Below are 24,440 nucleotides of genomic sequence, written 5' to 3' on the forward strand. Positions count from 1 at the left end.
ATTAAAGACAGGGTACCAGTGGCTGGCGAAGCTGTCCTGGTAACAGCGATACGCTTTGGGTGTCCACTCCCTACTCCTGTGTTTGGCTGCCAATATGTATCTTACTCTTGGGTGATTTATTTCTTACCCTTTTTCCAGCAGCATCATTACTGACTTGACGGGTTGGACTGTATATCTATGCCTCAGCACTTTACCATCTATTTTTTCTACAGGGCTTTATTATATCCCTGTGACTTATTTGTTGTGATTCATTTGATTCTTGGCTTTGTTTATGTTCTCATGACTTATTGGTGGGTATCATTTACCCTGTCATTGTTTGGTTCAGTATTGTATCATCTGCATATTATTATAGGTAGATTTCTTCTGGTCGCCACCTTATTCATCTTCGTAGTATGTACTATTATGTAATGCTATTGTTCACATAGGCATTGGGTCATGTGGTGGAGTGTTGTATTTGTTTTTAATTGTTTTTAATATTGTTGTGAATAAAGCTATCTGTTTTATACTACATGATTTTGGGTGGTGTGCATACCATATAGTGGCTTCTTTTTCTTTCTTTGTCCAGTGGCTGGGATTCATAGCAATCAGCAAATTATCACTTATCCTGTGCATAGCTGATAACTTTCTCCATTGGAAAAAAACCCTTTAGTTGTCAATAAAATTGTTTAAAAATATTATATACAATGAAAGGGTCCTTTTTAATGTTACCATGCCAGAGGGTCTTTGCTAGGTCACAACATGTGCACATCTGCTTAAGCGTCGTTGATATTTAAGTGTAATATACTATGTTTAATTACAAAGATTAAGTTTAATTAGTCCACCTTATTATATGAGTACATATATATCTACATATGTCCTCTGTACTGCAGCTACTTACTAGTGTCTTTTTTGTCTTTTAGGAGCTGGAAGATTACTTTTACTACGCACAACTGTGTAACCAGAGCATAGATACAATGGAGACCAGACAAGTTTCAACTCGTATTCCCTTGAAAGAAGTTCCTTTCATCATGCGAGCATTAGGATATTACCCAACAGAGCAAGAGGTCATTTCATTTACCAAAACTCGAGATCTCTAGAGATTATTTTATTGCCAGTATTAATAATTTATTGAAATGACAAAACGTTATTTTGACGAAAGTAATAGCAAAACTTAGCAAAGTGATTTCTGTCATTCAGATTTTTTTTTTTATTATCTAATGTTATTATGGCAACCTAAGTGTGTACTGAAATGAGCATAAGGCCATGTTCACACGTTCAGTATTTGGTCAATATTTTCCATCAGTATTTGTAAGCCAAAACCAGGAGTGGGTGATAAATACAGAAGTGGTGACATGTTTCTATTATACTTTTCCTCTGATTTTTGCACTACAGAGATTGTCTTACAAATACTGATGTAAAATACTGAACGTGTGAATGTGGGCTTACTGGGACATCCATGTGTTCATGGTATATATTAGGTAACTGTTCATAATTGGTGATTAGCGAACGTACTTGGGTAAGGTGTTATCCGAGCATGCTTGTGGGCTGAGTGACTTCAGCGTGCTTGAAAAATATGTTCGAGTCCCTGCGGCTGCATGTCTCGCAACTTTTTAACAGCCGCAACATATGCAGGGATTGCCTGATAAGCACGTCGAAGACACTAGGATAGCACACGAGCATTGCGAATAACACCTTATCCGACCACGTTCGCTCATCACAATTCATAATAAACTTCCCTTACATATAAATTTCTACACATTATAAATATGCTCTATACTGAAGAATTTCAGTAGCTAATATTCTGCAGCAAATTAGAAACATTCAATTCCAAGGTAATTTTTATTCAGTTTGCTGCAGATTTACCGTAGATTGCACCTTTCGCATTGCAATGGCTCAAATCCGCAGTGAATAGCACAGCATAAATTGACAGAATGCAGATGTAAAATCCACCATGCCACTTATTTTACGCTGCAGATTTTCTCCATAGTGTGTGGAAAAGTTTTTTCTCCTTCGCCTCATTGGGGGACACAGACCATGGGTGTATGCTGTTTCCACTAGGAGGCTGACACAAAGTGGATATATAAAAATTAGCTCCTCCTCTGCAGTATACACCACCCACTGGCTCCAGCCCAAACCAGTTCATGCTTAGTGTCTGTAGGAGGCATATGGGTCTGCTATTCAGACCACAATTTTTTATTTTCAGGGGTTTTTTTTACTTTTTAATTTTTGATTCCTTTTAATGGATTACAGGGGCGACGGATCCCTTCAGGACACCGATCTTCCCGCACCAACAATAGACGGGAACATGTGTACCCCCTTCTGCAGCCAGACTTACAGCTGGACAATAGCCCTGCCCCATCCTGGAGTAATGAACCCCTAGGATGTACAGAGGCTCTGATGGCATCCGTGCGGCCCCCACTGCATCACCACTGATTGAAAGCTGTGATGGAAGGAGGCAGACGGTCCCTCTCCACCTCCCTGACAAAGGGATAGTGGATGGAGGGTGTTCCCTGCACCGTCCAGGCAGCACCTGAACTGCCGGCAGAGTGGAGAACCCTGTGATTCCCATCATCCGATCATCTGTGGAGTGAAGCCAGATCAGTAAGTGCCTGTGTCAGGTGCGGCAGTGTGGCCCGGGTAGTCCCATGCTCCATTCCGCGGTCCTCCTGGTGCATTCCGTCCGGTGCTGGAAATTTACTCCCCGGCTTCGGTCTAGTCCAGACCGCAATCCGGACCTCATCCCGAGGGTGCCGCACATTCCGTTCCGCGGTCCAACGGGTGCACTTCGGCCGACTCCGTGCATTTACTACCTGGCTTTGGCCCAGGCTGGGTCGCAATCCAGATGCCCCACCCACCAGCTTGCGTCAAGGCGGCGGCTCCACCCACGTTCTTGGCGCTTCTCGTTCAGGACGAGAACGCCTCCTGAGATTCTCGGCGGCCATCTTTCCACACCGGTGGATCTCCAGCTGTATTTCAGCACATGTGTGGGACTCTGGAGTGGCCGGCGTTCTTTCTTCGGGAGCACCCCAGCGGACATATTTTCTCCAGCATCAGAGGAGTGCAGGGCACCGTGAGGACCATGCTTGCAGGGACCCAAAACCTGGGTAAGACCTGAGCTGCAGTACAGATATAGGCCCTTCTCTGCAGTAATTCCCTGGTAATCCTCAATATTGAGACATATTAGCAGGGAGACATCTGGGGTACACCATGTCATGTAAGACATTCAAGAAGGCTAACAAAATAGATTTCATTGCCCCGGGGATAGAGTATGCAATTTTGTAAGGCCTGTGAACCCGAAAACGCTCAGGAACCCTCTGCCGCTACCGACATCAGTGTACCTAGCCCCCCTGAGTGAGCCTCATCACTGTCGCATTCCATGTCTTCACTGGTTAAAGCGATTGAGTCCCTCCAAGATTCCTCCACGGGTAGGGGCATCCGTCTGCCTGCATTATAGGGTTCCTCTATTATATTGGAACCGTCGGCCAGCAGGGGCCGTTCCGAGTCACATAATACACAGTCATCTAGAAAATTGACCCATAGCACGTCACCCGGGCACTCTCGCACTTCTGCTTCTGTAAGTTCCGCTTCTCGCTCCCCCTCACCAGGGGTCAGAGTATGAGTCTGACGGGTCTCTCGACCTGGACTCGCCGGAGTATCAGGCGACGGTTGATACTCTCATTGAGGCCGTCAATCAGACTCTGAAGGTTGACGAGGACTCTATCTCCGCCCCGGATCACGCGGTGTCCTTTAAGAGGACCAAATGTCCTTATAGAGTGTTTGCCAACCACCCGGAGTTTCAAAGCATAGTTCAGGCATAGGGAGCTGCCGGATAAACGCTTCACAGGGCACAAGCCTCTTGAGGCGAGATACCCTTTTTCTTCTGATCTTTTGAAGGAATGGGCCGAGTCCACTCCTGTGGATCCTCCTGTATCTCGTCTGGCATCCAAGACCCTCCTTTCCTTAACAGATGGATCTTCTATCAAAAATCCCTCGGATCATCAGATAGAGAATCTTGCTCGCTCAGTTTTTGAAGTATCCGGCTCTGCACTAGCCCCATCTTTTTCCGCGGAATGGGTGGCTAAAGCGATGGTCGCCTGGGCGGATACCCTGTCCAAAACCTTTTAGGACAGCAACCTTCCCCCGCAAGCAGTGGATCTGTCCAATCAGATCTCTCTGACCGGGGACTATTTGGTGCACGCCTCTCTGGATGTGGCTAACTGCAGCGTACTGGCAGCCTCAAACGCCATCACCATTAGAAGGGCACTGTGGCTCAGGGAGTGGCGAGCGGACTCTTCGTCTAAGAAGTCCCTAACCTCCCTGCGCTACCAGAGCGGTCGTTTGTTTGGACAGAAGCTGGGTCAGCTTATCTCTGATGCCACAGGAGGGAAAAGTAAATTCATTCCCCAGCAAAAGACCAGGCGGCCCTTTCGGTATCAGCAACAGACTTGTTTCCGATCCTTTCGCAGCAATCTGGGTTGGTCCACTACGACCGCTCATTCCGGATCTAGGCGATCTCCACGTAGGGATAGGGGTCCCCAGGTTTTGTACAGGATTAACCAGTTGTGGAAGAGCCGTCCCAAACAGTCCAGATCTAAGGGCGCCAGATCCCATAGATTTTCGGCGCAATGACTCATGGCATTATCCGGTCGACACCAGCAAGATAGGCGGTCGCCTACTTTTGTTTTGTCAGGCCTGGCTCTCTGTCGTTCACAACAAATGAACCTGGTGTCCTCTGGATACAAAATAGAATTTTCCTCTCGTCCCCCCAAAACAGTGGCGCAGGCACGGTCCTTTTATCGAGCAATCGATTCACTACGCCATGACAGGGTCATGATTCCGGTTCCAGAAAACGAGACGTTCGAGTGGTTCTACTCGAACATATTTGTGGTTCCGAAGAAGGACGGAGTGGTACATCCCATCCTGGACCTGAAACTTCTAAACAAGTTTGCCAAGGTCCGGCACTTCAGGATGGAGTCCCTCCGCTCAGTCCCGATCTTTCCCCCTCACCAGAAGTTCCTACGCTTCGCTGTCCGCGAAGAACACTTCCAGTTCACAGCCTTGCCCTTTGGCCTAGCCACCGCTCCCAGAGTGTTCACAAAGGTTATGGCGGCTGTCATGTCCATTCTGCACTCTCGGGACATGATCATGTTGCCATACTTAGATGACCTTCTAATCAAAGCACCATCTTTCCTAGCCTGCCTCCCATCCTGGACCTGAAACTTCTAAACAAGTTTGCCAAGGTCCGGCACTTCAGGATGGAGTCCCTCCGCTCGGTCATCACCTCAATGGAGAAGGGGGAGTTCCTAGCATCCATCGACATTCAGGATGCTTATCTGCACATCCCGATCTTTCCCCCTCACCTGAAGTTCCTACGCTTCGCTGTCCGCGAAGAACACTTCCTGTTCACAGCCTTGCCCTTTGGCCTAGCCACCACTTCCAGAGTGTTCACGAAGGTCATGGCGGCTGTCATGTCCATTCTGCACTCTCGGGACATGATCATGTTGCCATACTTAGACGACCTTCTAATCAAAGCACCATCTTTCCTAGCCTGCGCGGAGTGCGTGTGTATCACTCTGGATACTCTTTCACGCCTGGGCTGGCTGATAAATTTAAATAAGTCCTACCCCGTTCCAGCTCAGCAAATATCCTTTTTGGGGATGATCCTGGACACCTCCCAAGGGTTTGTGATTCTCCTTTGAGACAAGATTTTAGCCCTTTAGCAGCGAGCCCCGGAACTTTGTTGCCCATTCCCTCATTCCATCCAATTCTGCTTGGGGGTCAGAGGCGTGGCTTGGGTTTTGGTTCGGGGGGGGGGGGGGACGAAACTTCTGAGTGGGCCCCTAACCAGGTAACCTTGATTACAACTGGGTGACAATGCAGTTGTCCCTGGGTTGCAATCCTGGGCAGGTGTCCCTGCTGATTGCAGCTCTGACTGGGATATTTAGGTGTGCAGGATTCATTAGCCCTTGCCAGTTGTCCATTGTTCTTGGAGGTTTTGCATCTCTGTCTGGTTCCTCCTGCCCTGCTGCCAAATCAGCAAAGATAAGTGTCTGGTTTTGTTTCTACAGCACACATGCTGTGTGCTTTACAATTCAGTACTATTCAATGTTTTTTCTTGTCCAGCTTAGACTGTGTTTGGATATTTCAGTCTAGTTGGATTCTCAGGAGATGCAGATACACATTCCATGTCTTTAGTTAGATGGTGGAATTTTTGTATTATCTGCTGTGGATATTTTTAGGGTTTTAATACTGACCGCTTAGTATTCTGTCCTATCCTTTCCTATTTAGCTAGTGTGGCCTCTTTAGCTAAATCCTCATTTCTGCCTGCGTGTGTCTTTCTTCTAATACTCACAGTCAATATTTGTGGGGGGCTGCCTATCCTTTGGGGTTCTGCTCTGAGGCAAGATAGAATTCCCATTTCCATCTATAGGGGTATTTAGTCCTCCGGCTGTGTCGAGGTGTCTAGGATGTGTTAGGTACACCCCACGGCTACTTCTAGTTGCGGTGACAGTTTAGGGTTTGCGGTCAGTACAGGTTCCACCTACTCCTGAGAAAGTCCATGCGGCTCCAAGGTCACCGGATCATAACACCGTCCCCATCCTTCTTGCCCAAGGTGGTCTCTTCTTTCCACCTTAATGAGGACATTGTTCTGCCCTCGTTTTGCCCGGCACCGGTATATCATATTGAGAGGGCTCTTCACATTCTGGATATGGTGAGGGCTCTCAGAAGGTACTGTACGTCTCGAGGATGGCGTCCTTCCGTCAGTAGGACGCATTATTCGTGCTTCCTGGGGGTCATCGGTAGGGATTAGCCGCATCAAAGTCCACGATAGCCAGGTGGATTCGCTCAGCTATCCACGAATCCTACCATGTCAAAGGCAAGCCTATCCCAGCGGGGATTAAGGCACACTCTACTCGGTCGGTGGGCGATTCTTGGGCCATTTGGCACCAGACATCGGTGGAACAGGTCTGCAAGGCTGCGACTTGGTCCAGTCTGCTCACATTCTCGAAGCACTACAATATCCACACTCAGGCCTCTGCAGATGCGGGCCTGGGCAGACGGATTCTGCGGGCTGCGGTAACGCACCTCTAGGCAATTGGTATGTGGAGTTTGATCTGTTATTTTGTTCCCCACTCCGTGACTGCTTTAGGACATTCCATGGTCCTGTGTCACCCAATGAGGTGAAGGAGAAACAGGAATTTTTGTGTACTCACCGTAAAATCCTTTTCTCCAAACCACTCATTGGGGGACACAGCACCCACCCTGTAAGCCTGATGGTTTGTTCTTGTTCTTTTATTTTACGTGTTGTACCTTTTATTTGAGGTTTATGATCTCCTACTGCTTTGTAACTGAACTGGTTCGGGCTGGAGCCAGTGGTAGGTGTATACTGCAGAGGAGAAGCTAATTTTTTATATTCACTTAGTGTCAGCCTCCTAGTGGCAGCAGCATACACCCATGGTCCTGTGTCCCCCAATGAGTGGTTCGGAGAAAAGGATTTTACGGTGAGTACACAATAATCCCTGTTTTAATAAAATCTCATCTTCAGTCTAAAATGCAGCTGCTGAGTCTGAGCTTGGAGAACGTACCCTGAAGTATTAATAAAACGAATAGAAAATAAGCCTGAAGAAGCCTTTGACTCCTGAATGGCAAATATGGCTAGTTGTCAACCACTATAGGGACAGTAGTGGTCAACAGTAGTGGAAACCCTGCTCTTTCACTTCCTCCGGATGTATGTGATTGAGGGAGAAGTGAAGCCAGCGCTGATTGGCCGCCTCAGGGGTCACGTGACATAAAAATGTCACACGATCCACAAGAGGGCCAGTGCTGACTTGTAACGCACGCAGCATTAGTGGAATCTACACAAAGAAAGTATAATTGAAAGATTCACAAGTATTCTGTGTTGGGGACCCATTTCTGGTTTTGGCTCACAAATTCTGATGTAAATACTCCCCAATATTCTGATGTATGATAGTGACTAGTGATGAGCGAATATACTCGGTACCCGAGATTTCCCGAGCACGCTCGGGTGTCCTCAGAGTATTTGTAAGTACTCAGCGCCGCAGCTGAATGATTTACATCTGTTAGCCAGCATAAGTACATGTGAGGATTCCCTAGCAACCAGGCAACCCCCAAATGTCCTTAGCCTGGCTAACAGACGTAAATCATTCAGCTGCGGCGATGAAAACTAAATCTCCGAGTACTTACAAATACTCGGAGGACACCCGAGCGTGCTCGGGAAATCTCGAGTACCGAGTATATTCGCTCATCACTAATAGTGACCTACTGTAATAACAAAATGTTAATTAATATATTACAGCCAGTCCAGTCTTGGGTCCAGCTTTAGAGTATGTACATACGATGTAGTTTTTCAAGAGGAAGACTTTTCAGGAAACGCTGGCATTATTACTCCTGAAGCTTTCTTTTCAACTTTTGTTGTTGTTTTTTCCTTGCTGCTTTTTCAAATATTTGATTTTTTTACATCGTGTTGTTTGTGTCTTTTTTATTGTCCTTTTCCAGGCGTTATTTGAACTCCATTGAGCAATGAACAAACTGCTAGCGTTGTTTGGAGCAAAAACGCTGTCAAAATGCTCATAAAGACACCCAGGCATCTTTTGAGCCTTTCAATTGATGTATGTTATAAAGTATAGAGCGTCTTCAGAGTGAAAAAAGGCCTGAAGAATGATCCGCTCACTTAATTTAACCATATGGCGTTTTTTGAAACATGTAGGTGTTAAAGACGCTCAAAAGATGGAACATATCTACAGCAAGTCAATTTTACATAGACATACAGGTGCTTTTCACAAAATTAGAATATCATCAAAAAGTTAATTTATTTCAGTTCTTCAATAGAAAAATTGAAACTCATAAATTATATAGAGTCATTACACACAGAGTGATCTATTTCAAGTGTTTATTTCTGTTTATGTTGATGATTATGTCTTACAGCTGATGAAAACCCAAAAGTCATTATCTCAGTAAATTAGATTAATTAACAAAAAACACCTGCAACAGCTTCCTAAGGGTACCGTCACACTCAGCAACTTTTCAACGATCACGACCAGCGATACGACCTGGCCGTGATCGTTGGTAAGTCGCTGTGTGGTCGCTGGAGAGCTGTCACACAGACAGCTCTCCAGCGACCAACGATGCCGAAGTCCCCGGGTAACCAGGGTAAACATCGGGTTACTAAGTGCAGGGCCGCGCTTAGTAACCCGATGTTTACCCTGGTTACCATTGTAAATGTAAAAAAAAAAAACACATACTCACATTCCGGTGCCTGTCACGTCCCCGGGCGTCCGCTTCCCTGCACTCCTCCTGCATCCTGTGTAAGCGCGGCCGTAAAGCAGAGCGGTGACGTCACCGCTGTGCTCTGATGTACGGCCGGCCGGCGCTGACACAGGATGCAGGAGGAGTGCAGGGAAGCGGACGCCCGGGGACGTGACAGGCACCGGAATGTAAGTATGTAGTGTTTTTTTTTTTTTTACATTTACAATGGTAACCAGGGTAAACATCGGGTTACTAAGCGCGGCCCTGCGCTTAGTAACCCGATATTTACCCTGGTTACCAGTGAAGATATCGCTGCATCGGCGTCACACACGCCGATGCAGCGATGTCAGCGGGTGATCCAGCGACGAAATAAAGTTTCAAACGATCTGCTACGACGTACGATTCTCAGTGGGGTCCCTGATCGCAGTAGCGTCAGACACAGCGATATCGTAACTATATCGCTGGAACGTCACGGATCGTACCGTCGTAGCGACCAAAGTGCCACTGTGAGACGGTACCCTAAGTGTTTAAATAGGTCCCTTAGTCTGTTCAGTAGGCTCCATAACTATGAGGAAGACTGCTGACTTGATAGATGTTCAGAAGGCAGTCATGGACACACTCCAGAAGGAGGGTAAGCTACATTGCTGAAGATGCTGGCTATTCACAGCGTGCAAGCATATTAATAGAAAGTTAGGTGGAAGGAAAAAGTGTGGTAGAAAAAGGTGCACAAGCAACCGGGATAACCGCAGCTTTAAAAGGATTGTTAAGAAAAGGCAATTCAAAAATTTTGTGGAGATTCATAAGGAGTTGACTGCTGCAGGAGTCATTGCTTCATGAGCCACCACACACAGATGTATCCAGGACATGGACTACAAGTGTCGCATTCCTTGTGTCAAGCCACTCATGATCAATAGCCAACGCCAGAAGCTTCTTACCTGGGCCAAGGAGAAAAAGAACTGGACTGTTGCTCAGTGGTCTAAGGTGTTGTTTTCAGATGACAGTAAATTTTGCATTTAATTTGGAAATCAAGGTCCAAGAGTCTGGAAGAAGAGTGGAGAGGCCACAATCCAAGCTGCTTGAGGTCTAGTGTGAAGTTTCCATAATCAGCGATGGTTTGGGGAGCCATGTCATCTGCTGGTGTAGGTCCACTGTGTTTTATCAAGACCAAAGTCAGTGCAGCCGTCTACCAGGAAATTTTAGAGCACTTCATGCTTCCCACTGCCGACAAGCTTTTTGGAGATGAAAATTTCATTCTTCAGCAGTACTTGGCACCTGTCCACACTGCCAAAAATACCAATAGCTGGTTTAAAAACAACAGTATCACTGTGCTTGATTGTCCAGCAAACTCGCCTTACCTTTACCCCAGAGAAAAACTATGGGGTATTGTCAAGAGGAAGATGAGAGACACCAGACCCAACAATGCAGACGAGCAGAAGGCTGCTATCAAAGCAACCTGGGCTTCCATAACAGCTCAGCAGCGCCACAGGCTAATCGCCTCCATGCCATGCCACATTGATGCAGTAATTGATGCAAAAGGAGCCCTGACCAAGTACTGAGTGCATTTACTGAACATACATTTCAGTAGGCCAATATTTTGGATTTTAAAATCATTTTTCAAGCTGGTGTTATAAAGCATTCTAATTTACATTAACAGAAATAAACACTTGAAATAGATCACTCTGTTTGTAATCACTCTATATAATATATGAGTTTCACTTTTTGTATTGAAGAACTGAAGTAAAATAATTTTTTGATGATTTTCTAATTTTGTGAGAAGCACCTGTATATTTGACCCTACTTTTGAGCATTTAGTTTTCAGGTAGTTTTCAGAGCCGAATATACTTGAAAAAGACCTCGGATGTTTTCCCAGAGTTCCTTTTAGGCCGGGGTCACAGTTGCGAGTGTAATGCGAGAAACTCATGCGAGTCTCTCGCATCAATACCCGGCACTGCCGCTGGCACTCGGCACCGGAGCATGCGACTGCATAGAAATACATGCAGCCACATGCTCCAGTCCTGGGTGCCAGCGGCAGTTCTGGGTATTGATGCGAGAGTCTCGCACAAGTTTCTCGCATTACACTCGCAAGTGTGACCCCGGCCTTACACAGATTTTAAATTGGATCCACTTCAAAATCCATGATCAAAAAAACAGTGTGAACATACCCAACAAATAGCTATCTAATTATTACATAGATTGGTTATGCTATGGGTTGTATATTTGTGTATGTTTCACACCAATTTCTGGCAAAAGTGACAATAAATTTGATGAGCTGTGGAAAGCTCTTTCCCACTAAATACAGCTTATTTTTAATTCATTTCAAGAGTGGCTTGAAAGCAGAATAATTGCATTTTTGTTGAAAACACTTGCCCCAAAATTTGCTATCTTTTTCTGCCAGATTTTCAAAATCTCCCTTAGGGTATGTGCATACATTGTGGATTCTGCTGCGGATTTTTCCGCAGCGGATTTGGAAAATCCTCAGTGCAAAACCACTGCGGTTTTCACTGCGGATTTTCTCGCGGTTTCTTCTGCGGATTCCTCTGTGGTTTTTCAACTGCACTTTCCTATTGGTGCATGTTGAAAACCGCTGCGGAATCCGCACAAAGAATTGACATGCTGCGGAAAATAATCCGCTGCGTTTCCCCGCGGATTTTTCCGCAGCATGTGCACAGCATTTTTTTTTTCCCATAGGTTTACATGGTACTGTAAATTTAGGGAAATCTGCTGCGGATCCGCAGCAAAATCCGCAGCGTGTGCACATAGCCTCAAAGTTCCCAACCTCCATGTCCAGAAATGTAAGTTAGAGTAGGGTCACACAACTACAGATTCTCACATCAGAGTGAATTGGGACGATTATGCTAATGACACTCTGATCAACCTCTGATCAGAATGTCGGCTTTAGGCCATGTGCACACGTTCAGTATGTATTTGGTCAGTATTTTACTTCAGCATTTGTAAACCAAAACCAGGAGTGGAAAAATCGGAGGAAAGGTATAATAGAAACACGTCACCACTTCTGCATTTATCACCCATGCCTGGGTTTGGATTACAAATTCTGATGTAAATTACTGACCAAATACTGAACGTGTGAATGTGTCCTGGGTGTGAGCTAATTATTTCGTATGAGAGGATTGGAGCACACTGTGAGGAGAAGATGGAAAACAAAATTTCTTCATTGTATCCATGGTATGAGTCCGCGGATATCGCACTGCACTCAGATGTCATCCGATTGCAGCCGGTGTTTTACACGCACTCATAAACTTGAATGGGCAAGTCTCTTCTGATTTCAGAGTAAAATCACAGTATGCTGACATATTATGTCAGCGAAAAAAACGGTAATTAGTACTGCCCCATTGAATGACATTGGTCCGAGTGCTATCCGATAAGAAATCAAATAGCACACGCCCAGTGTACGTGGTGGTATGAGCAGGCCCTTATCCTGAAATTCCAGCTTAAGTGCGCGCCCACCACTCTGCTTCAATCTTAAACAGCCCTTTTCATCATTCTCTTTCTTATATAGGAGCCTGGTGAAGCAGGCAGACCCCCGGCAGGCAGAAAACCCCACTACCCTGCCTATAAACACATATGGCGTGCCAAACGTTTCAGGATGCTGGCATTAGCTCAGGGGTGATGTAGATGTTACCTGTTCTATATTTCTTGTGGAGGGAGTGTTTTCCAGATGGGGAAAGAAATCGGGGACTAAATATACCAATATACATCATAATAATATTGGAGAAATAACAAACCATTGTTGCAGAATAACTATTAGCCAATGGCTGAGATACTGCACTGCCTTCTCTTTTTAGGTGGAAAATATGCTGAATGAAGTGAAATTTAGTGAATATGTCAACACCGGACAGCAAGTTACTCACATCAACCTGGGCGACTTCATAAAACTTTACATAAATCACAGACCTGCCTTTGGACTATGTTTGAAAGAGCTACAACAGGCTTTTCAGGTTCTTGGTTTCAGCAATGAGAATGGGGAGCAGACTATAAACAGAGGACAATTATTGCTGCTGCTGCAGACAAAGGGTGAGTAACTAAATATGGTTCACCCGCATGCATGTTAGGCCTCTTTCACACGTCCTTGAAACAGGAACTGCGCTCAGATAGCAATACCTGGTCTGACCACCGGGTTCCCTGACCTAAGCTTAACTGCCTCATTTAAGCCTAGCTCAGGTCAGGAGATCCAGGCCATGTGCACACGTTGCGGAAAGTGGTGCGGATTTTTCCGGACTGATTTTGGTAAATCCGCACTGCAGATTTACTGCAATTTTTTTGCGGATTTTGTGCAGATTCCACCTGCGGTTTTACACCTGCGGATTCCTATTATGGAGCAGGTGTAAACCGCAGCGGAATCCGCACAAAGAATTGACATGCTGCGGAATAAACAACGCTACGTTTCAGCGCATTTTTTTTCCGCAGCATGTGCACTGCGGATTTTGTTTTCCATAGGTTTACATGGTACTGTAAACCTACTGTAATGGAAAACTGCTGCGAATCTGCAGCGGCCAATCCGCAACGTGTGCACATACCCCCAGTGTTCTTCCCAGTGTTGCGATCTGAGCATGGTCCGTGTTTCATGGACATCTGAAATCGGCCTTACACAGTTTTCTCTAGCCAACTATGATAATTTACAATGATGCAAGTACAATATATATAGAGGAACTTCTATAAAAGTGAGTGCAGACAGAAATTGGAGCCTCGTCTTATAATATCAGATTCCAGCTTTCGTTTCCCCAGTGCTAACAAAAATGAAAATATGATCGCTTGCAATAGGCGTTTGCCGATGGGAGCCATGTTTTACACTTGGACACTGTATGTTTTTTCTTTGTAAATTTTGTAAATTTCTTATCTAACTGCACTGTCGCCAACATGCTGTTAAACTGTTCAATAAAAAATGTAAAATGTGGGAGCGTTGTTTATATTTCACCCCCCTCAAAAGTGGGTGTTCCAGTAAGGGCTGGGGGTGTTACAGGGTCTGTCAGTAGGATGATCCTTCTTAAGCTGTCTACCTTAACAAGCAGGTCTTAGAAAGTTACATAAAATGATGCCTTGATATCGGCGATCCAGTATCTTATACCAGAGAAATCCAGATTTTTCTTATATATAAATGATCTGTTCAGGACTATGGGCTGGACAGTGATTTATATGAGAATCTGCCTCCAGAGATTATAATAAATAAAAAAAGGGGTTACCAATGTGAGACAATGTAACACTTTGCTCTCATAATCATACACAGCTCTGCACTGTACAGCAGAACTGAACCTTGTCTCATTACAAACATTTGCAGCTGGACTTGTCCTCTCCTAGAGCTGTCCACTCTGCTGCAGAGCTGTGCCTGATTATAACCAACACAGTACAGCAGAGTTGAAATTTTGCTCATTAAAAACACAACAAGCACATTGCCTTCTCACAGAGGTGTCGGCTCTGCTGTACTGCCCTTCCCCAGACTGGCTGCTTTTGAGATGGAAGCTGAAGCAGTATGAGAGGACAAATGCAGCTGAAAATGTTTTTGCAATGGGACAAACTTCACCTCTGCTGTATAGTGTTGGTTCTGATCTCACCGCAGATCTGTGTGTCTCACATTGTGTCTCACAGTGGTAATGCCCCCTTTAATCTAAAATATGTTCTGGGGGCAGATTCCCATTCGGATCAGTGTTGGGCCCATAATTCTTAACGTTTAATTTCATATGAGAAAAACGTTGATTTCTCTGTAATATCCTACTGACAGATTATCGTTAATCACCCTCAGAAATGTTAATCTTTTTTTAAAGGGTAACTGCATTCAGTTAGCTATTCAGAATAAGGCTTCTTTCACACTTCCTTCGGTCGGTACGGGGCCGTCACGAAGCGTCGGCGCGACGTACCGACGGACGTTGTGAAAATTCGGCACAATGTGGGCAGCGGATGCAGTTTTTCAACGCATCCGCTGCCCATTCAAAAAGTCCGGGGAGGAGGGGGCGGAGTTCCCGCGGTAGCAAATGCAGGATTTGACGTCCGAAAAAACGTTCCCTTGAATGTTTTTTCGTGACGACGGTCCGCCAAAACACGACGCATCCAGTGCACGAAGGACGCGACGTGTGGCCATACATCACGATCCGTCGGCAATACAAGTCTATGGGACAAAAACGCATCCTGCGGGCACATTTGCAGGATGCGTTTTTTTTCCAAGACGACGCATTACGACAAAGGCCAAACGACGCAAGTGTGAAAGTAGCCTAAGGCGTACATGAGGAATAACACCTTTTCTGGCCATGATATGACTTACATCCTGCATTCTCACTAGCTTTCCCCTCTGCATGGTCTATCAGTAAGTTGCTATCCAATAGTAGCGGGGGATAGGGGGAGAGATGAGCTGCAGTGATTTTAGGTGCACAGTACGGAGAGGGGCATGCCTGCTCTTCATTCATATTTTAGCTCTAGAGACAAGCTGCAGTAACATGGAGGACATTTTAAGGCAGAGCTCAGCTGTGTTGATCTGAATGAAGCTTTGATGTGAAGTACAAGTCTTGTTACAGAGCTCTGCATGGTGTTTTTCTGCCGGTCTGTTTGTTCCCTTCCTTCTCCTCCCCCCTTCCTTCTCCATAGAGGATAATGGCTGTGTCATATGACACCTGCAGTTGTCTCCTCTGAGCAAGATGGACTTGAGCTGCTTTTTCACATGGGAAGACAAGTTCAGGAGGCAGGGAGAAGGGAAGAAGTGCTGTCTGATTTTTTTTTTTTTCAAGGACCCATAGACTAATATTGGCAAATTTAATCCATGATTAACATCAAAATCAGACATGTCGCCATGTTTTACCACTTGGTCCGCAAAAATACTTGGACATGAGAACAGCGTCATAAACTATAAGCTGGTAAATAGAAAAAAAAAAGAGTTTAAACCCTCACTATGTTCATAGCTATAAAAAAACCAAAACATTCACAATAGAGTGTAGCCGCACAAGGAGAACTTCTGACCCACCATAAAATATGAAGAAAAATTCCAAGTGTCAGCAAACAGATAAAATCATCAAGACATGGATTTAAAATTCATGATGGTAGATGGGATAGCGCCCAGATGCGTTTCAGGCATACTCTGTGATCAAGGGCAGTTCACGCCTTTCCAACACGTCTGAGCGCTATCCCATCTGCCATCATGAATTTTATCTACATGTCTTGAAAGTATGTTTGAAGATTTTATCTGCCAACACCCAGAATTTTTCTTCACACCATATAATAGGTATGGGATTTATACGTGCCAAACATGGATAGAACTTGTACATAAGTAACTGACGTCTAAATGAGCCCTTGATCACCAAGTCAAGACTTTTCAGCCAGTTTGTATATAACTTCATCCCACATTACTTGGCTCCCCAAAGTTCTCTCTGCACATGTCAGGCAGAACCAATAAATATGGATTGAACATACGTTGAGGTCCATTTTTCATTTTCACTAGAATTTTAAAAAGATGGATAAGTCTTTAACTCATCAGGAGAGTCTCCTTCACACCATTCCTCCCCTATACTAGAAACGATTGGTGCCACTTTCAGGTCTTTTGCTATGTAACACCCAGGTGCATCTTCGCATGACCATGACAGATTTTCATTTCCTGCAAGTAAACAATAAATGCAAGTAGAAATATTGTTAATTTTCTTTTTAGTTATTGATAGTGTTTTTGAATATTTCAGCATTTTTCATTATACAAATAATTAGTTTTATGATTTTCCTTTAATAATTTTTATCTGTATAGTGGATAAAAGGACTAATGCAAGTGATTAGGCTGCACAGCAGAGCAATTTGCTATATAAAAAAGGGAGATAAGTGCATTGAAGTACCGTAATTAGTAAAAGTAGAAGTACGGTAATTAAAAAACCTTCTTTTACATCAATACAGTTTTTCAGGATTAACTGTTTTAGTTCAAAAACCAGTGTCAAAATGAGAAAATGTGATTTACTCACCCACCACTGCCTCTCCACCCTTGGTTTTTGTTGATAGACTGCAGCAGTGACAACTTGGCTACAGCATGTTACCACTGCAGCCAATCACTGGGTGTATTGGTTATGTTGATGTAGACCACAGAACCCAGTGATTGACTGCTGTGGTCACAAGCTAAAGTCTGTCAACTACGACCGTGTGCAACAATAGCGAGAAACCTATAGCAGTGATGGGTGAGTAAAGTTCATTATATTATTTTTACATTGGGCAAGCCTATGGAGATAAAAAAGAAATTACCAGCAGCCACCAACAGTGATAAAATAATAAAATATGTAGACTCGTTTATACTGATGCTAACACCGCCTCCCCTGCTGCGCTGTGTTACAGCGGCCTCCACTTCACCCATAGTCCTCGCCCCGGCAACAGACATGGTGAAGGAGTGGGTCTTCTTTCTTCAAACTGCACCTTTAACCCAATCCCACCTCTACCCTCCCTTATCCTCCCCTCTTTTGAAGTCCACTCTGTCTGCATCTACTCCCCCTCCAACCTCCAAGTGGCCGTCATATACCGACCTCCGGGCCTTTATTGACCAATTCTCCACCTGGCTTCTTCACTTTCTCTCTCCTGACATTCCCACCATCATCATGGGTGACTTCAACGTCCCCACTGATACCCTTCAGTCAACAGCCTCCAAACTTCTGTCTCTTACTTCATCTTTTGGACTTACTCAGTGGTCCTCCGCAGCCACCCACACAGACGGACATGCACTAGACCTGGTCTTCACCCGACTCTGCTCTCTATCTAACTTCACCACCTCCCCTCTCCCTCTAACCGATCACCATCTGCTCACTTTCTCATCCCTGTCCTCCTCACCGGTCACCCATGTCCAGCAACATGCGCACCCCCGCAGAAACCTTGCACACCTAGACGCCCACACACTCTGTGACTATCCTACCACTGGCATCCATATCCTCACTCCACGACACAGTGCCACTGCTTTCTACAATGCCACTCTCGCATCAGGTATTGACACGGTTGCCCCTTTCGTTCATGGCAGAGTGCGACGTATCAAAAGACAACCCTGGCACAATAACACCACTACACTGTGTTCCAAATTATTATGCACAAAGAGTTTATGAGTGATAAGGTTATAATTTTTCTGTTAGTCATTTAAACTCATTGATGGTGATGTGTGTCAGGGCTCTTTACATCACTGAAAGCAATTGCAGATACCTGTGCAAATTAGTTTGGCAGGTGTGTCCAAATAAAGGCAAGACTACTTAAGAAGGCTGTTCCACATTATTAAGCAGCCTACATTTTTGGCCAAAATGGGAAAGAAAAAGGATGTGTCGGCTGCTAAGAAGCAACAAATTGTGGAGTATTTAGGTCAAGGCATGACTACAATGAACATTGCCAAGACACTTCATCGTGATCATCGCACAATCAAGAAGTATGTAGCTGATTGCCAGCACACACGTGTGCATGCCGATAAGGAAAAATTGAGGCCTCTTTCCAACAGGCAATTGTGTAAGGTTAAAAGAGCAGCTGCAAAAATGCCTTGTCATAGCAGCAGACAAGTTTTTGAAGCTGCTGGTGCCTCCAACATCCCCAGAACAACAAGATGCAGGGTCCTTCAGAGGTTTGCAGCTGTGCATAAGCCATCCTGTCGACCACCTCTATCCACTGCACACAAGCAGAAACGGCTCCAGTGGGCCAAACGATACATGAAGACTGACTTCCAAACTGTTTTGTTAACCGATGAGTGCCGTGCAACGCTCGATGGTCCAGATGGATGGAGTGGAGGATGGCTGGTTGATGGACACCCCATGAAAACACGGCTAAGGCGCCAACAAGGAGGAGGTGGAGTAATGTTTTGGGCTGGAATCATGGGGAGAGAGATTGTCGGCCCCTTTATGATCCCTGAAGGGGTAAAGATGAACTCCATAATCTATGTGGAGTTTCTAAAACAACACTTCCAAGAGGAAGAACCGTGCTTTCCGCAGCAAGATCATTTTCATGCATGATAATGCCCCGTCTCATGCTGCAAAAAACACATCTGCATCTCTGTTTGCTATGGGCATAAAAGAGGACAAAATTATGGTGTGGCCACCATCTTCCCCTGACCTCAACCCCATTGAGAACCTCTGGAGCATTATCAGAAGGAGTGTCTATGATGGCGGGAGGCAGTTCACATCTAAGCAACAGCTCTGGGAGGGTATTCTGTCCACATGCAAAACAATTGAAGCAGAAACCATCCAAAAACTGACAAATTCAATGGACGAGAGAGTTCAGAAGCTTCTTTCGAACAAGGGGTCCTATGTGCAAATGTAACATCACCTAGAATAAAGTTTTCACTTGAAAACTGTTTGATTTCATTTTGTAATAAGCTGATAATGCTTATTTATAACTTCACAATTGACCATTTTTTGTTCAAAATAAAACAAAAAAGGTTGAAAACTCTGCTGTGCATAATAATTTGGAACATGCATTTTGAGTGTTTATTTTTTTTTTAAAGATACTGTTTTCATAGGCAGTTTGTTCCAAAACATTGCAATTATACTAGAATAGTAGATGACTGGAAAATAACAATGACTGCAATTCAGATAGGTAATTTAAAGAAAATATGAGGAAATATTATTTGCATAATAATTTGGAACACAGTGTAAAAAGCTCCAGCAAGTGTCCAGGGTTGCAGAGCGGCATTGGATGAAAACACATTCGCAAGACGACTTCACTGAATTCAAACAGGCAACATTAGCTTTTAAATCTGCTCTCACCTCTGCTAAACAGGCTTACTTCACAACCCTCGTATCTTCCCTATCCTACAAACCCAAACAGTTATTCAAAACTTTTAACTCCCTCCTCCGCCCCCCACTGCCCCCTCCAACCTCCCTCATCTCTGCTGAGGACTTTGCCACACACTTTAAAAATAAGATCGACCAAACAAGGCAAGTCTTCATTGTTCAACCACCACAACCCCTTTGTACACCAGACCAATGCCCAAACTCCATAACCTCCCTATCCAACATCACTGAAGGGGGGCTTAACTGTCTCCTCTCTAAATTGCACCTCACCACCTGTGCGCTTGAGCCCATCCCATACCACCTCCTCCCCAACCTCACCACCACTCTTATCCCATCCCTAACTCACCTCTTCAACCTTTCACTAACTTCTGGCACCTTCCCTTCTGCTTTCAAGCATGCCACAATCACGCCTATCAATAAAAAGCCAACCCTCGATCCAACTGCTGTGTCCAGCTATCGCCAAATATCGCTGCTCCCATTCGCTTCCAAACTCCTGGAGCAGCACGTCCACGCTGAACTTTCTTCCCACCTCTTATCTAACTTGCTCTGACTATCTACAATCTGGTTTCCGCCCCATCACTCAACTGAGACAGCCCTGACCAAAATTACTAACGACTTACTTACAGCCAAAGCTAACGGACAATAATCTGTACTCCTCCTTCTAGACCTGTCCTCTCCTTTCGACACAGTTGACCACTGCCTCCAACTACAGATCCTCTCCTCCTTTGGCATCAAAGACCTCGCCCTATCCTGGATCTCCTCATACCCTTCCAATCACACATTCAGCGTCTCCCACACTACCTCCTCATCCCACCCTCTCTCTGTTGGAGTCCGCCAAGGCTCTGTTCTAGGACCCCTACTCTTCTTAATCTATACACTTGGCCTGGGACAACTCAAAGTCTCATGGATTCCAGTACCACCTTTATGCTGATGACACTCAGATCTACCTTTCTGGCCCAGACGTCACCTCTCTGCTGTCCAGAATCCCAGAGTGTCTATCAGCCATATCCTCCTTCTTCTCCTCTCGCTTCCTCAAACTCAATGTGGACAAATCTGAACTCATCATCTTTCCTCCATCTCATAGATCTTCCTTACCTGACCTATCTATCGCAATTAACAACATCACTCTTTCCCCCGTACCGGAAGTCCGCTGACTCGGAGTAACCCTTGACTCTGCCCTGTCCTTCAAACCGCACATCCAAGCTCTTTCCACCTCCTGTCGCCTCCAGCTCAAAAATATCTCCAGAATCTGTCCTTTCCTAAACCGTCAATCTACTAAAATGCTTATGCATGCCCTCATCATCTCCCACCTTGACTACTGCAACATCCTTTTCTGTGGCCTCCCTGCTAACACCCTTGCACCTCTCCAGTCCATCCTTAACTCTGCTGCCCGACTAATTCATCTCTCTCCTCGATACTCCTCCACTTCCCCCTCTGCAAATCTTTTCACTGGCTCCCATTCCCTCAGCGTATCCAGTTCAAATTATTAATACTAACCTACAAAGCCATCCATAACCTGTCTCCTACATATATCTCTGAACTATTCTCCTGATATCTTCCCTCACGTAATCTGCGGTCCTCCCAAGACCTCCTTCTCTCCTCCACACTTATACGCTCCTCACCCAACCACCTACAAGACTTCTCCCGAATATCCCCCATCCTCTGGAATTCTTTGACCCAACACGTCTGACTATCAACCACATTCGGATCCTTCAGACGGAACCTGAAAACCCAACTCTTCAGGAAAGCCTACAGCCTGCACTGACCCTGCTGCCTCCTCACCACTACCGGAGCTGCTGCCTCACCAACACCGGAGCTCCTGCAACCCTCAACCTATTGTCTCCTTCCCCATCATCCTGTAGAATGTAAGCTCACAAGGGCAGGGTCCTCACCCCTCTGTATCAGTCTGTAATTGTTAGTTTGCTTACTGTAAGGGATATCTGTAATTTGTATGTAACCCCTTCTCATGTACAGCACCATGGAATCAATGGTGCTATATAAATAAATAAATAAATAATAATAATAATCCATATTGATCCAGCTCTGAACCCTGGTGGAAGCAACAACGTCCTGTGTATCTCATGTGATGGCAGCAGCCAATAACGATCCTCAGCACTACACGACATGTGACCCCTCAAAGCCAGTGACTGACTGCAGCGATCACATGGCGTATATTGTATGAAATAACTGCAGCCTGGTAAACAGAAGACTGTTGGGAAGGGCCAGGTGTTGAAATGACATGGATTAAATAGGTGAATATACATGTTTGGGGGGGTAATCACTATTGATGGCTGTGAGCAATTTTGTATAGAAAGTGGAAAATTCCCTTAATTTTTATCCAAGCCAATCACACAACTAGCGTGGAGGCCATACACATCTTTTGGTATATATTGTAAACAAGTCAAGTCTATGATATTCCATTACTATTAGGACTGATTATCTTCTAGGATTCCAGGTCAGTTGTTCCACCGAGGCCCTATGTGCTGATCCTTCAGACCTGTTTTGGCCATAGAAGTGTTCTCTTGTCTATAGTTATCAGTGATTACACTGCCAATATTTTATGTTTTTATTATGTTTTACATATGTTAATAATCACATTTTTCATATAGGAGAACATATGACCGAAGAAGAACTTGCAGATTATCTCAATACCTTGTTAGGGTTGAACCCAGAAGGAGGAAGTTCTGAATTAGGCACCTCGAGTGTTACAGGTAGGAAAAAATATATCTGATGCATAATATATTTGATGCATTTACTCTTATTTTATAAATATTTTATTGGATTCTTATCCTTTATACTCATGTTGTTTTTAAGTGAGATGTGGGCTTTTAACACCTATTACATATATATTAGATAGAGCGTCAGAAAAGAGTGACTCCTGCTTTAGGGAATTTGGTGCAACTATTTACAAAATGATCACTCATGTATTGGAAAACGCACCATATTCATGAGTTTGCCACAGTTTTCCAGAAGAATGACAGATGGTTGCTGTAGATTTCATAGGCTACACCTATAGTGACCTGCTGATTGCATTTTTTTTCCTTTAAAGAAGCTTTCCAGGACTAAGGCTAGTTTCAGATGTGCTCATTATGGGAAAATGTGGACACCCATATTACAGGCTCAATTGCTGACCAAACCATGAGTCTAATGACTCATAATGGAATCTTTATAGATGTCTATGAAGCTGTGAGTTCTGATGGGCTATTGCCTGGAACTAGCCTTACACCCCAAATAATCCATGTGCTTACAGTTCATCATGTGTGGATTCAGTGGTCGTCACCGTGGTCATGCAGCTCTGGCCAGTATGGGCTTGGGTGGTGGAAGCAGAACAAGCACTTTATTTTTACCTTTTGTGGCACCCTTTTTCCTCATAGATTGTAAGCTTGCGAGCAGGACCCTCACTCTTTAAGCCACGCAATTCTCCTTTGGGAAATTTAAATGTGCAAATTCAGGGAGGAAGAGGACTTCACCTCTAATGCCACTTCTTGGAAGTAGCAATCCTAAAATAATATTGATCCTTGCCACATCAATTGATTAATGGCATAGTATAGTTGTGGAACCTGTGGTGACTTAAGAGCCTGCCTATAACTGGCGTTGCATGGCGAATAAGCCTCCTTACATTGGCATGCCAGGGCCAATATGTCACTCTCCACAAGGAGAAAATTACCCCTTAAACTTCTGAGCCTGGAAAGAAAATGTAATGCCACTTGAATATGTTGAACCATTATTCCATTTCATTTGTTTTAATTTAATTTCAAACATCAAATATTTTCTGCATAGCTCGTAGATACGCCATAAATGTCCGAGAGCGGAATACCTCTTTGGCTTTGGGTGGCAACCACAAATAAAGAGGTGTGCTGCTCTCAGACATTTATGGCATATCCATGGGATATGCCGAAAATAAGTGATGGGTGAAGGTCCCACCTCAACACTCTCCCCCTATTGAGAGAACAAGTGACCTCTGACCCACCAGTACTCCAAGTTGGGCACCTACAGATTAGAGATGGCTATGTAGTTCAAGTCTAATGGAGTTCTAAGCTTGGAGCTGAGTGAGCCTTTTCGGTTGCTCACGTGCCATATATGATACACATTGTACAGAACTTGGTAACAGTACATTTTGATATAACTGAATATTATAATTACTATTTAGATTAACTTTGCTTAACTGTATCTGGTATTGCATATATTACAGGTACAGCAGAACGACTTGAACAGGAAATACCAGAGGAAATCACAAGTGTTATGTTTGCAAGAGATATTCTTGGTTTTCCAGTTAATGATTCTGAAGATCTTGAAGAAGAAACACAAAATCCAGAGATTGCATCTTGTTAGCTATTATGTTGGTGACGTCTCTATAATATCAGTGGCACACAAATCCATAACTTACAAAGTATTTGTACAATGTATCGTAGTAACTTACCTGTAAATTATATTAGAGATACATAAAACCAGATTAATTCTTGTTTCTTCTAT

General features: G+C 44.5%; 1 protein-coding gene across 1 annotated transcript in view; it reads left to right on the plus strand.

Moving 5' to 3' along the window:
* The window catches only part of CFAP251 (cilia and flagella associated protein 251), a 159,903-nt gene extending 135,474 nt beyond the window's left edge, over nt 1-24,429 (plus strand). Inside the window, exons 19-22 of the mRNA XM_077293132.1 lie at nt 900-1,043; nt 13,050-13,278; nt 22,577-22,678; nt 24,160-24,429. Of these exons, the coding sequence (XP_077149247.1) occupies nt 900-1,043; nt 13,050-13,278; nt 22,577-22,678; nt 24,160-24,299 (615 nt within the window). The 3' untranslated portion in view covers nt 24,300-24,429. The remainder of the gene's footprint in view (nt 1-899; nt 1,044-13,049; nt 13,279-22,576; nt 22,679-24,159) is intronic.
* The last annotated feature ends 11 nt before the right edge of the window (nt 24,430-24,440 follow it).

Source organism: Ranitomeya variabilis, chromosome 1 (genome assembly GCF_051348905.1).
Source record: "Ranitomeya variabilis isolate aRanVar5 chromosome 1, aRanVar5.hap1, whole genome shotgun sequence".
Lineage (NCBI taxonomy): Eukaryota > Metazoa > Chordata > Amphibia > Anura > Dendrobatidae > Ranitomeya > Ranitomeya variabilis.